This window comes from Engraulis encrasicolus, chromosome 16 (genome assembly GCF_034702125.1).
Source record: "Engraulis encrasicolus isolate BLACKSEA-1 chromosome 16, IST_EnEncr_1.0, whole genome shotgun sequence".
Classification (NCBI taxonomy): Eukaryota; Metazoa; Chordata; class Actinopteri; order Clupeiformes; family Engraulidae; genus Engraulis; species Engraulis encrasicolus.
The window spans coordinates 27,167,783-27,182,863 of record NC_085872.1 but is presented as its reverse complement, the minus strand read 5'-3'; the positions used below and the strand labels follow the sequence as shown (position 1 = coordinate 27,182,863).

Sequence of the window (15,081 nt, the reverse complement as noted above, 5' to 3'; positions counted from 1 at the left end):
ACACACACATAATAATAATAATAACAACCGGGCCAGATACTAGTGGTTGTTTACGCAAAAGAAAGTGAAACAGTCATCTCTCAATTTTCTTTTTTTTTCAAGAAGGCTAATACTGTTACATGTTCTATGATGGACATGTCTCTTTACAGAAAAACTCACTGCCCCTTTAAAGTAGATATTAATAATTAGCCTGTTGGGAAGTGGTCCTAAAAAATGCAGGTAGAGAGAAAATGGAGCTCTAGGACTGACCTGTAGGATAACTGAAATTGCTCTGAGGCAAAATAAGAAGATTTTGGCTGCTGTTGCTTCTTCCTCTCACTGTTAGTTGTTTTGACTGCCAAGGAGCTCTCAACAGGCAACACATCATTTGAATGTTAAGGGAAAGCATTAGGCCCACACAGCAGGAGTCAGAATATTGATAAATAATTGGCTACCCAATGTGAGAAGACTGGTATAAATATAGCTCAGCACCATAACGCCTTTTGCGGTGTGCATGCAATCCTCATCATAAACTGTGCCAGCGTCCAACAGTTATATGGTCAGAACATTGATCAGAGTGGACCTGAAGTCAGAGATTTAAGGGTGAGGAAAGAGAAGCTTCACATGATGGTGTGCTGTGCTGTGGTGCGGTCCGGTGTGCTGTGCTGTGGTATGATGTGCTGTGCTGTGCTGTGCTGTGCTGTGGTATGATGTGCTGTGCTGTGCTGTGCTGTGCTGTGCTGTGCTGTGCTGTGCTGTGCTGTGCTGTGCTGTGCTGTGCTGTGCTGTGCTGTGATGTGCTGTGCTGTGCTGTGCTGTGCTGTGCTGTGCTGTGCTGTGCTGTGGTATGATGTGCTGTGCTGTGCTGTGCTGTGCTGTGCTGTGCTGTGCTGTGCTGTGCTGTGCTGTGCTGTGCTGTGCTGTGCTGTGCTGTGGTATGATGTGCTGTGCTGTGCTGTGCTGTGCTGTGCTCTGCTGTGCTGTGCTGTGCTGTGCTGTGCTGTGCTGTGGTAGGAAGATACTGCGTGTCCTTCCACATTAAGGCCTTTCCTCTGAGGCATGTATGTGAAGAGTTCAGATGCAAAACCCCCTAACTCTATTTCTGAAGCCCTGCACTTCTATATTTTTTAGAGAACTCTGTTTTCGGTTTGGTTTACATTCATATACTTGATAAATATAAATAGCTATATTACATGAATACATTTTTAAAAAGCAATTTTGATAGCTTTGTATTAAATAAAAATGAAAAGGCACTTTGGGGGTTTTGCATCTGAACTCTTCATGTAGACTATATGATATCACATGAAGCACACACACTCTCTCCACAAGGATTAGAGACCTTTTGCCTTCATTAATCAGCCACAAGGATCAGGGATCCTTCTACTGGGATCCTGCACTTCAAAATTGCGATTGAGATTTGATCCATGTGTATGGCTGGTTAAAGGGGCCAAGAGGAAGGGCTCACCCTGCGCCATTTTCAATTACTTTGCCCACATATCCAATCACATTCTCTGAAAAAATGTGTTCTCAGTAGGAGAGAAGTGCTGACATGGTACACACAGGATGCATACATATATTTGGTTTATTTCAGGTACCTGTACTGTTGTACAGGGTATTTAACATGTTTACATGTTCAGGTGTTGCTTCTTTGTGCGCACCTTACATTATTGATTCCAAGCAAACATGCCTGTCATGAACTTAACAAAGCAATTTTATATTGTATACTATTGTACATTTTACATGACTGATGTTTTTAACGAAAAGGAATGCTATGACAGCTTTGATGACTTTATAATAATGTAATGTCATTTATGATTAGTACAAAATTACTTTGCCATAATCTATAATGCAAGTGAAGTGCTACATCCTCATATAAATATATTTAGTGATTTATATGACACAAAAATATTACCAGCATATTATAACATATATATGTACACCTCCCACAAGGGCTGCCACTACAGTATAACCACTCACTGTAGAGATGACCACAACTTTTGCAGTCATTTCCAGGTATGACACTAAATTGAGACTTATCACAGAAGGGCTAAACTGAAGGTCAAACCATTCATATATATGTATGTTTATGTGTACATTTAGATTGTACAAAAAGAATCTGTAGCAATATTTACAGAGTTTTCCTTTTGATATACAACACGAGGTTAGAGTGCTAGAAAAATAAAAACAACATGCATTTGTACATAAAACAACATATTAGGTTATAAGCTAGCCCCTTTCAGTGGGTAATCTCAGTAATGGTAGCGCTGGGTAGGCATGTATTCCCCTCGACTTCCTCCACCATCGCTCCAGTTTGGCCTCAAAAGTTAGCGTGACATCATTCGAACGAATTCTGTGGACAGAGAGACGAGCAACAAGTATATGTCAGTGCAACTGCTGGTTTATAAATATTACCTCAAATATGATTCTCAAATTGAAAATGACGAAAAAGGAAAAGACAATAGCGCTAGTGAGTTAAATAGCCACTGCTCATCTTGCTTTCCTTCTAGTCCCCTTGTCTTAGCTGTGTATTCTCTCCAACTCCTTAACTTCTTCTGTACTTACTAAGACATCCCCTCTAACGCACACACACACACACACACACACACACACACACACACACACACACACACACACACACACACACACACACACACACACACACACACACACACACACACACACACACACACACGTACGTACGTACCCTCAAAGTCGACCAGGCCATCCCCGTTGAGGTCCACGTCCCTGAGGATCTCGTCTATCTCTCTCTGATTGAGCTGCTCTCCCATCAGCTTCTTCATGGCCTCTCGCAACTCTGCCAGGCTTATCTGGCCATCCCCATTAGAGTCGAACTGGAGGAAGGAGGGAGAGAGAGATGGAGAGGGAGGGAGAGGGAGGGAGGGAGAGAGAGAGAGAGAGAGAGAGAGAGATTTGGTCAGACAGAGAGAGAGGTAAAGAGAAAGTGGGAGGGAGAGAGAGAGAGAGAGAGAGGTAAAGAGAAAGTGGGAGGGAGAGAGAGAGAGAGAGAGAGATTTGGTCAGACAGAGAGAGAGAGAGATTTGGTCAAACAGACAGACAGAGAGAGAGAGATTTGGTCAGACATTATTGCGAGACTATTCTCTGGTGTATTCTCTGCCTGAGTGAGTCTTGAGTATCATGCCGTGAAATTAATGCAAAGTTAAAAGTACGGACTGAATTGAACTTTAGCGTGTGCCAGCCAACCTCTCTAAAAGCATCCCGCAGCTCCTTCACCCCTATCATGTCCGCCGTCTCGGCCAACATCTTCGGGCCCATCAGCTCCACAAAGTCCTCAAAGTCCACCCTACCGCCACCTAGAGGGAGGGCAGGAGAAACCAGTGCTTGAGGAAGCATACAGTCATTTAACATTTGCTACGTTTACATGAGCCATTTAATTCTGAATTAACTGAGTTTAATTCTGAATAAAGCTCGATTCCGCTTTGAAAACGTCACATAAGCGCCTCTTAATGGAACTATTTAATTGGGAATTATTCATTCAAAATTAAAACAGTCATGTAAACGTAGCAAATGACTTATTCCTCAACTAAAATTGCACAGCTGCAGGAAGATGCATATGCATATGAGGGAAAGAACAAAACAGAGTAAAACTAGGGGAAATAACAGTTTTTACATCAACAAAATAGGCTAACTATAAACACTAATATGTATATGTTTTTACAAAGTTGTGTGACTTACAGATATTCTGGCTGAGTTCAATGAGCTCCATCTCTGTGGGCATGTATCCCATGGTCCTCATGCACTCCCCCAGGTCCTTACAGGTGATGAAGCCATCCTTGTCCTTATCGAACTCAGTGAAGGCCTCCTTTAGCTCTGAGAGAGAGAGAGAGAGAGAGAGAGAGAGAGACAGAGAGAGAGAGAGAGAGAGAGAGAGAGAGATATGAGGGTAGCGAAAGATAGGGTGTGGAAGAACAAACGAATCAATATGTTTTGGTGATGCCTGAGAATGATTGAACACCATAAATACGCAGGTCTATGCTATGCGACAGCATCGGTGAAAAATCTAAAAGCAACTCACTGCCCGATGACTAAGGGAGAACAGACACATGGTCACATAAGTGCACTGTAAACCCTTGCAAATTTCAAATTCAATATAAGTCAACAATTAGTCTGATTGTATCCAACGCAAAATGAATACATAACAGGGTTCCCACGGGTCATGGAATTTCTGGAATATGATGGAATTTCATAAAAGTTTTTCCAGTCATGGAAAGTCATGGAATTTCATAATTTTGCATGCACTGCCATGGAATACCATGGTATTTTCTTAATAGTTGGGTAAAAGCAAAAACTTATGTGTGGTGTAGGCCTATAACATTGTTTCTTAAGGGTTATACTATAACGCTTTGCCAGAGACGGTTTGGTTTCATGCTGTAATGTGCAACATTCTAGAATGCATTGAGCCCACTGAAGTCTGGCAATGGGTAGGCGTCGGCTCTAGGGGTGAAGATGATCTTAATTTTTCATATTTTAAAAAACGTTGTAACATCATTTCTTGTCATGTAAAATCATGGAATTGTATATCTGAATTAGAGTGGGAACCCTGACATGAGATAGATTTTGAAGGTAGATGTTTTCCTGATAAATGTGACCCTGCATCACTTTATTTGCTAAGAAAAAAAGTATTGCTTGCCATTCAATGATGGTCAATACAAAAAGCCTACGTGCAAGACTGGCATATAGAGTGTAGTGGAAAATGCGCACATCCAGCAAAAAAGCATCAGCTGGTGCCAAATCAAAAAACTGTCACATGTAGGAGCGGGAAAGGATCTGCACACTGCTTGCAAAAGACTTCTTGCCTGAAGAAGATCTATGATCGAAACGTTGCTCCTAATAAATTAAGACTGGCATATAGCCGTAACTAATATGAGGTGTGATTTGCTCTGCACCTTTCAATATTTCTTATTTGAGGTGTCTGTGTACTACTATTGTCAGAACAGCTTCATAACTTTTAGTAAATTGTATAAAATCATAAATTGTTTCATAACCTTTTAATATTGGGCTCGTATGAACATAAGTGATGTAAGTGAGCTATCTGGGTAAGTATGCCTACATTTGGTCCAAATTATATCCACTTAGATCTGGAAAATAACAAAATAAAATCTGGACTGTCCCCTATTGGCTGGCAAAAGGTGCCCACATTTCAGGCCTTAATGAGGGGTTAATGGGGGTTATGAGGTTGTATGGTTTATATGTTTTCTTTACTTTTACAATGTAAATCGAGCCTTAGCGTTAGTTCTGGCAGACCACGTAGTCAACGCTCCCTTTTGCCTATTGGCTGACGTCGACCTAACCCCAACAGCAGTCCTCTAATCAGCTGCGCTTTAGTTAATCAGCTGCTGCTCGCAATTGGATGCTGGCTTTTGGCGCGCTTTATTTAAACTACCGAATTTGTTTTCCTGTCATTGCTTTTGCTGCTTGTTTTGCACCCACCACCTCCCCTGCTCCACCAGACTTATCATTGCCAAACAATGTCATACTGTTGTCATTGTTGCTTGCTCTGTTCTAGGGGGTATGTTGCCTTTCCAGCTAAATGGAAGGCACTCCACCTGAGGATGCTGCTGTTCCCTGTCTTGGCTTCCATGGAGCTCATGGAGAAGCCGGGGAGCTTCCTCCGAACAGAGCCATACCGCCAAACACAAATATGCAATCAGAAATAAAGCTTCTGAAATGTATCTCTGTTTCTCGTCTCATTTTTGACTAGAGTGGATCTGACAGAAGTATAGTTATGTCTTGTGGATCATTTGGACCCCGAGTCTGTTCAATAAAGTTTATATATAATGCCAAATATAACTCAGCCAATTAAGATATAAAAACTAATAATTTACAGAATTGTCAATTCCAATGAAGGTAAACGTATAAATACCGCAGGCGGTCTTAGTGGGTTTAAATAATATATCTGAATGGGTCAACTGTTTTTTTCAAGTGCTTTGCCAGGGTTTACAGTGCAGTGCAGTGCAGTGCAGAGAGTTGAAACAGGGAGCAGGGAAAGGCAGCAGGAGGATTCAGGTTGTGGGTTATAGGAGCGGGTGAGGTGCTTATTACCCAGGGCTAATCACAGGGGAGTGCGGAGCGGGCTTAGGTGGGATGGGGTGGGGTGATGTGGGTCAGGGGCGTCCTTAGGTGAGGGGATGGGGGGACATATATTAAAGCCACTCTACGTGACATCTGTATCTGTACCTTCAATCTCCTCCGGCCGTAGATCCCTGTCCTGCCGTGCCCCAGTTTACAGAGAGACACATAGAGAAGCTGATGGTGAGGCAAGATTAAGAAGCAGACAGACTGACACCCAAGCCAGTTCATATGACAACACACAAACAACCCATGCACGGGGATCAGAGACAGGTGAGCGTACATAAACAGTGCACACACACACTTATGCACTCATTCACTCACTCACTCACTTGCTAACCCTCTCTCTCATTTTTCTATCTCTCAAAAACGCATAATATCATAAATATATACACATACAATCATATTTCACAGAGTTCTGCCCAAAGGATATTTGGGTTTTATGCATATGGCGAGGACAAAAAACAACAAAGCAAATGTGTGTACATAGGTAAAAAGAGGTATTCAACTGAGGAAAATATGCAGTGTAGACATATTTATGTTTTCAAGAGCAGATGGAGGTCAGTGAAGACAAGTTACATAAAAAATGTGTATTTTTTTCGGTGTGAAAGCAGTCTTGATTAGCACAACAAAATATTTTGCAGCACAGCCTGTGCTGATATCAATGCTCTCAACAAGCCACAAAACATAGTTTCAGAGAAATAAATACTTTAAAAGGATGTTACACAATCCTGGCTTCCATTAATGACTGAGTGAAGCAGAGTGGCGGGTTCTAGATTTAGAATGTTATATGTCTCCTCTGTCAGGCATGTATGGAGTATGGGTGTGGAAGAGGGATGTGCTGTTAGGGTCAGGAGTTACTACGGTGACCAGATTAAAAATTCTGGCGTAGGGTTGCCAGGCAACAAATGGGGATCAGGAGAATCTGGTTTTAGTTATTCTGGTCTCTCTCTCTCTCCATATCTCTCACTGTCATTCTGTCTCTGCCCCACTACCTCTCAAACTTTGTTTGGTATTCATCCTTTAAAACTCTTTTCTAATAATTCTGAATAATGTTAACTGGTCTAGCATATTATCTATTGCAAGATATGCTCTTCTGATTTCGCCATAATTCACAATAATACAAATGCATATTACCAAAAAAAAAAAAGTCTGCTCGCCTGGCCGCCATAAATAATGCAGATGTGGAATAAAGCTCGGCAGGGGCAGGATGTGGAATTTAAGGGCCAAGGGAAGGGAGACAAATTATGTCGTCGACCAGACCATAAATCACCAAGCCTATCTACTTTCCTGTCAGTTTTTAATTGCTGCATCTGCCAGTGCCTCACTTTGTCCACTCAACAGCTGCCACGAGACAGAGTAGAAATTGAAATGGCAAGGTACGTACGCGTCTAGTGACGGACTGAAAGTGAGATCAGCAGACATGACAACAGACATGATAAACATGGAATGCCACATAATCTGGTGTTGGAATCTCAGGGGGTAGTGGGAGTGAGAGTAGGAGCATGCCCGTATTCATGCAAACAGGATTCTGGGATTACCCGCCAGATGTGGATGTCAATATGATATATTAAAAGTGATTGAGATTGGGTTATCTCACTGTTCTATTCCATATAGTCAGGGCACATCACATCATCTCACTGTTAGGGCTGGGTTCAAAAGATCGAATCGTGATCCAATATCAATTCACGTTCAAAAACGGCAATATCAATTCACAACTTTGTGGATCGATCTTTTGCAGATCATTATAGGACCTATTTTCTCAACCACATCCTATAGCTCTCTTCCACAGTTTCCCACTTACTTCTCACATGCCACGGTATTTCATGTTTGTGTGGGCATCAAAGGCTGAGATATTTAGCTATATCTGTCTTTATAGCCGGTCTTAGAGTTATAGGCATAAATGGGTTAAATTGACAACACAGCAATACAAAAGATCGATATCGAATCGAATCGAATCGGATCGTGGATAGAATCGGATCGTAACCTTCTGGATCGGAATCGAATCGATCCAGGAAATTTGGATCGATTCCCAGCCCTACTCACTGTATGTACTACTACTGTACATGTGAGTGTAGATGAACATGAACATGAATATCAGTCCGGATTTTATAATGGAGTACCTACATAAAGCACTCGCAAAAACCTGGCTGATGGGTCTGTAGAAATTCAAGGTTAGCACAGTGTTTTGTAGATAATGAGATGAGCTCACTATTTCTTTGTGTTGTTTGTATGGAGCGACACAGCAACGTAAGTAAAAGATAACAACCGCTGACATGTAGTGCATGCACATTTACTAACACATTTACAAACACTGGTGGAGCCAAATAACTGCCTGACACGAAGTGGGATTAATTCTCTGGAAATCCACACCTGGAAGGCTGTTGTACTGCCTATGCTTATCCAGTTATCGCACTGAAACATTTACATTGCTCTACAGTTTCTTTATGAATAGGAATCTTTGTTGTAAGTGCAGTACAATTTGTTGTTAGTTACACATTAACCCATGTGGTTGTAATCAGGGGTTACATTTTTTCACCACCAGCCAAAATGGCTCATACAGTGGATGTTAATCTTAGTAGCCAAACACACACTGTGTCTACTAGCCAAACTGAAATTCCACCCATATTTGGCTGTTTGTTGGTGGTTAATTTAGAGCCCTGGTTGTAATAGCATTCTATATAGGCAGTGACATCAACCTATTCCTAAACTTTATGCCAGAATTTCAGTATCGTGAACCCATAGTTGTTTTGATTTTTTAACATAACCCACCAGTCAATCAGAACACGTCCTCCAGGATATAAAATGATCCATACCACATGAATAGCCACACTCTATTGACAATAAAACTAAATGTAAATGGACAAAAAGATGGCACTGACAATATTAAAGGAGTATTTGACTTAAAAGAGTATCCACACCCATCCTTTATCTCCCCAGCGTCCTTTAAAGGGTGCCCTCCGCCACTCACTTCCAAGGACTTTGAGTTGAGAGCTTTCGACTTAATACAACAGCAAACGTGTTAATGGAAAAGAGCAATTAGTGAGTGAGAAGGCCACGGTGGCCCTCTTGCCGCAGTGTAATATGTCCAAGGGTGCATTCCAATATGCAACCTTGCGTCCTTCACTTGTGCTTGTGGCCTCGCCCCGCCTCTTGGCCCCTCCTTCATTGGAGAAAACAATTAAGTTTCCCAGCTGTCAGCCAGGCTAAAACGATTTTTGGGGACTATTCTTCATTCACCATCCCAATTGCAAATGAGAAAATTGCATTACAATTCAGCTTTTGCGAGATATTGAAATATAATGCCGTTGTCAGTGATGTCATCATATCATTACTTCCTGGTACGAGGCGACAAGCACAAGTGGAGGATGCAATGTTGCATATTGGAACGCACCCCAACACTGGTCTGGTCGGAGAGAACTACAGGTCCACTTCAGCACGGAGCAGGCCGGTCAGCGTCATCAATCTGGGATGAGTGGGTATCTGATGACACCCAGGGGAACCATATGAATTAAACGCTAAATTGGAATCTCATGAAGCCGGCTAAAAGGGGCCATCATTTTGACTCTTTTGCCGGGGCTCACACGTACAGTACAGACACACTTTGTGTGGCTCACTTTGTGTGTAAGTAAGTTTGTTGTTGTGGTGGTACCCAATTGCCTCAGTTACAACAAAATGACTCACCATCTACGTGTTGACTGCAATACATTAGTAACGACATACTTCACTGACCTTGCTTCAATAGACGGAAAACACTAAAGCTGAGCACAGACACCTTGTTACCTGGACATGCTACCAGCACAGCATGACACCTTCCTTTTAAAGCGTTGACTTACAAAGTCACTGAAATGGAAGCGGTACGGGACCCCCACGTCCTCCGGTCACAGCACGCGGTGTATGAGAGTGAGGATGGCTGATGATGATGATGTCATGGTGTTGGAGGTGTTGTAGCTGATGGGTTTTGGAGTTTGGAGTGGAGTGATGGAGAGCGGCAGGGCAGGGCTGGGCTGGATTAGGTGCTCATGGTGGCATTACTGGGGAAGGACACAGAAATGAGGTTTGTGACTGGCAGGCACACAGTAAAAAATGCAGTGTTGATTCAACACTTAGAGAGTACCATTGGACCAAATCCACCCCAGAAGGTGTTAAATAGACTCTGTAAGTGTTTGAATTAACACTGGAAAAATTCCTGTGCATGATCACGACATCAGGGGAGTGTGGAGTTCCACCTGCTGTGCCGTATGATGGGCATGGTTTTTTTTTTACTCATATGACACATGGCATTGAAATGTATATATTGAAAATGACTGCAAAAGAAGAGATTTTTAGATGTGCAGCAGGGCATGGTGGTGTTGCTCTGAAAGCATGTTTCGCTGGCTCTGAACAAATACACATGTTTGTAGTGCAATGGTTAGAAGCATTATAGTGTGGTGTTGGTTGTGTGTGTACGTACGATCTGGGATTGGGACAAGCCCTGTCTGAGGAAGATGCAGGCTGGCCCCACGATGTTGTGAAGCATCGTGCAGTTCTGGACCAAGGCGCACAGCGGATCGTCAAAGTCCTTCTCGCCCCCAACCTCGTTTTCCCTCTCCTCCTCCTCCTCCTGCTCCTGCTCCTCCTTGGCTGCCCCGGACTCCCTGCCACCCCCCAGCACAGAGGCTGCCATTGGCACCCCACTGCCCTGCTGGGCCAGAGGCACCGCCCCCTTCAGAGAGGAACCACAGTTAACCACGTCGGCCAAGATTCTCCTTTAGTCCAGGTCATCACACCACAGAGGAGTTTAGCTGCAAGCAGCTGGACTTCTGTTTGTGTCTTGAAAAGCTTTCATTACATTACATTGCACTTAGCTGACACTTTCATTTATTCAAAGCGACTTACGGTTATTATTGTCAGGGTATTGGTTACAGTCCATGGAGCAATGTGTGGTTAGGTGCCTTGCTCAAGGGCACTTCAGCCATGGATGGAGATGTAGGGAGAGGTCAGGGGGGATTCAAACCTGCAACCCCTAGATTGAAAGACCAACTCTCTAACCACTAGGCCACGACTGCCCAAAGAGATGAAACATCTTCAAGGTACACAAAGATGTCCAGTTTCTCACAGCTAAACTCTTTTGGTTACGAGTAACAGGCCATCACTTCTGCACATTACACATCCACTCAACTCAGCACTTTAACACTTGGCATCAAGTGGCTTATGTGACAAAACGGTGAACCTTCACACTACAGACTGTGACATGCACAAAGTAGCACTGCACTAGTGACATAAAGGCAATGTTGAATTTTAAATGCCTATATTTCGACAAACGTACAGAATTCTCATACTAATGCGGTGTCACTGGCTGCCAGAAAAGTATTACCCACTGACAGAAAATAAGACATGTTAAACAAAATATTAGTTTTCTGGTGACAGAAACTAGCGAGCAATAACACAGCCAAGCATTTTCTCATATTCGGCTGCTGAACCCCTTGCCCATATTCTACGATTCAGTCAGAGCCAACAACAATGACTGAACAAGTGAAGTATACACTCCACTGCCTGTGGCAAGTCAGCACAAAAAACCCTGCAGCCAGTCAGCACAAAAGCTTTGTCTCTTACCTTCTTCTTCATTGTGTTTCTCTTCGAAGGTTTTGTTCCCATCACCTTTCTCAACTATCTATCCCAGCCTCTGTCTCTTCGCCCCTCTATGTACCTCCCTCTGCCCCTCTCTCTCTCCTCTCTCCTCTCTTCCTCCCTCTTCCTCTCCTCTCTCCCTATCTCTACACCCCCCGCCCTCTCTCTCACCCACCCCCTCTCTCACTTCTCCGTCTTGCGCTGGCTTCCTCGCTCCCGCTCTCTGCAGTCGGATGTTACATAAAGTTTTATGACAAGTCCTCCAGCCCAGTCCAATATCCCCAGAGGCCAAGCTGCTTAAGTGTGGATGGTAGCAGATAATCGACTAAATGACACTAATAATAATAACAAGAGTTAAGTGATGTGAGGCGCTCCTCTGCCGGCCGAGCCCTAACCCTTAGCATAGGGTGCGCAACTCCGCTGTCAGTCTGCTTGCGGCTTGACCAGGCGGCAAGTACCCCCCCGCCGTGCCCGCCCTCCCCACTTAAATCTTCGCCTTGGAGTCACCGGTGCGCTGCAATGTGTAAGTGTCAGAGCTGAGCAAGAGCTGAGCATCACTTCACCTCACCTCACTTCAGGTCACAGCTGGCCTCTGTCCCTGATGAAACCTCTCTGCCCCCCTGCCTGCCCTGCATGCAGCATCTACTGTCCATTTTGCTTTGCACCAAGTGCTACTACTCTGTCCTCTCCCTTCTCTACTCTACTCTAACGTGCCTCCCATATGCACTATAGGCAGCTGATGGTTCTTGTACAGCATAATCTCATCATCCCTCTCTCTCTCTCTCTCTCTCTCTCTCTCTCTCTCTCTCTCTCTCTCTCTCTCTCTCTCTCTCTCTCTCTCTCTCTCTCTCTCTCTCTCTCTCTCTCTCTGCGTCCTCTGCCCTCTCTGCTCTCTCTGTCGCCACTGAACTACGTAAAGTGCCCATTCTGACAGAGTGTGCGAGTGTGCAAGTGAGAGGTAGGGGGAGGGTGGAATTAAGGGCGGCAGGCTTGTAGTGTAGGGGCTTGTGGGTGGGTCCCTGGTATGGGTGGATGGGTGGGGGGTGGATGTCTTTTTAATCCCCAGCATGTCAGATTACACGGGGAGCAAAATGGGGTTAGTTGTGCTGGGCAAGCGGAGTGCAGAAATAAGAAAACGGATTTGAAGGAGCCGCGCAAGCAAGCGAGCAGCACACACAGAGCCGAGAGGATGGGCAAGGAAAGGAGTGGGAAGGAGGAGAAGGAGAAGGACACTGGGCAGGGAGATGTGATGAGACTAAAAGGCCAGAGGTCATGAGCCATATGGTGTGTGTGTGTGTGTGTGTGTGTGTGTGTGTGTGTGTGTGTGTGTGTGTGTGTGTGTGTGTGTGTGTGTGTGTGTGTGCGTGCCTGCCTGCCTGCCTGCCTGCCTGCCTGCCTGCCTGCCTGCCTGCCTGCTTGCCTGCGTGCATGCGTGCGTGAGAGGGAGAGAGGAGAGGGACATAGAGAGAGACACATGTAAATATATACTAGAGAGAGTGACACAGAGAAACAGATAGAGGGAGAGAGAAGTAGATTGAGAGATAAAGGGTTGGTGGCTTAAGGCTGCAGGTGGGGATATTAAAGCGTGTTTTATATTTTATCCTCTCTCGACTGGTATACGCTCTACGTCAGCAGTGTCCCTCTGGTCCTACTTTACACAGACGGGAGTGGGTTTGTGATCATGTGTGCGTGCGTGCGTGCATGTGTGCATGCGTGTGTTTGCATGCCATGCGTGTGTGTCTCTGTGTGCTTGCACGTGTGTGTCTGCCTCTGTGTGTGTTTGCATGTCAGTGTGCATGTGTGTGCGTGCCTGCCTGTCTGTCTGGATATTGATGGTAAATGCAAATAAACACTGTTTCATGCGAAGCCCAGCTATAGTGAATGACTTAACAAACTACACATCATGACTATGAGATGAATTGTCAGAACGTGGATGCAATGCTGAGCTGAGGGGGTGATGAGGAGGATGGGGTAAAACTCTGAATTCCACGATAACCAAATCAATAACTCTGCGCAAGAAGAACCATCGTCCTAAAATCCCCCCCTCCCCAACCATGCTTTCTCTGTTTGTCTACCTATCTGCATCACCTAGTAGCAGCCAAACGATAGCTACTGCAATATGAGACACCAGACCCAGCTCACACACTGGGTGAAATACTGTCTAGGCAACGTTGAGGCAGTTACGATGAACAAAATTCAATTCAACAGCTTCAGATGTTAGTGTGGGTGCTACTGTACCCTTTTGAATAAAAAAATTAAAACACATCACCACTGCAAGGTTTAATGTATGCAAAATATGTCATGTAAATGTATTATGATATCTCCATGATGGGATTCTTTCTCCTTTACTTTTGCATCGCCTGCCCCTGCGTAACGCATGGGCATACAGTAGTAGATGAGCTCCTTTGAAAGATCAAAGCCTTAGTCTCCCCGTAAGAGCTCCACTACGCCACTGTAATTCGCCCTAATCCAGCGGCGTGTCAGGTCCGCCGACAGGGGGGCTGGGGCTCAAAAGGGTATGTTGTCCAGGGGGATAGGGGGCCCAGAATTGGCTCCCCATTACATTGTATGTATTGGGTAGGGGGCCCTTTCAGATGACTTTGTCCTGGGCCTAGTGCAAGCTGTCAGCGGCCCTGAGCGCAGCACTGTAGCGGTGGCTGCGGCTGTAGCTGTAGCTGCAGCGATGACATCTCTGAGACACTGAGGAGGGCTCAGGATGAGCAGAAGTGCTGAGATAAGTGGAGCTGCAATGCAGCAAGCAGCAGGACTAATGAGTAGAGTTATGTTATGTTGTGTTTATGAGGAGGTGTCACAGCACAACTTCATTTGTGTGTGCGCGCATGTGTGTGTGTGTGTGTGTGCGTGTGCGTGCGTGTGTGTGTGCGTGCGTGTGTGTGTGTGTGTGTGTGTGTGCGTGCCTGTGTGTGCATGCCTGTGTGTGTGTGCGTGCATGCGCGTGTGTGTGTGTGTGTGCACGCGGGTCTGTGTCCATGTGTGTCTGTGTCCATCTTTATCTATCTGTGTGCTTTTGTAATGAAATGTGAAAAATCTTTATCAGCAAAATTGGGTAAGTCCCAACCTCAGTAGCCGAGTTCATCTTTTTCATTTCGATAGTGGCATGTGCATCTGTGTGCTTGTCCGAGGCATTTCACATATCACCCCAAACTGTTTATCTATTCTGTTTTTTGTCCGCAACCAGCTGTAGCTGAATTTTGGGCCACTCTCTCAAACCGCCGTACTATAATCCATCGCCGTTTGGTGAGTGGGATGAAACATGTAGAGGGAGATTTAAAGAAGATAAAGCGATGTTGTGGGGTTATTATTTTCAGTAGTATTTTTATCTTCTACAATAAAAAACAAGCTCTAAGACTGACTTCATCACAA

At 44.5% G+C, this 15,081-nt stretch overlaps 1 protein-coding gene across 1 annotated transcript; it reads right to left on the bottom strand.

Moving 5' to 3' along the window:
• Positions 1-1,834: 1,834 nt before the first annotated feature.
• cabp2a (calcium binding protein 2a) lies at positions 1,835-11,724 on the bottom strand. The gene is made up of 7 exons (XM_063219195.1): positions 11,683-11,724; positions 10,541-10,792; positions 6,196-6,226; positions 3,694-3,828; positions 3,202-3,311; positions 2,684-2,831; positions 1,835-2,329 (listed from the first exon to the last, which is right to left on the bottom strand). The coding sequence occupies exons 1-7, from the start codon at positions 11,722-11,724 to the stop codon at positions 2,304-2,306; spliced, it is 744 nt and encodes a 247-aa protein (XP_063075265.1). The 3' UTR covers positions 1,835-2,303.
• Positions 11,725-15,081: the final 3,357 nt, after the last annotated feature.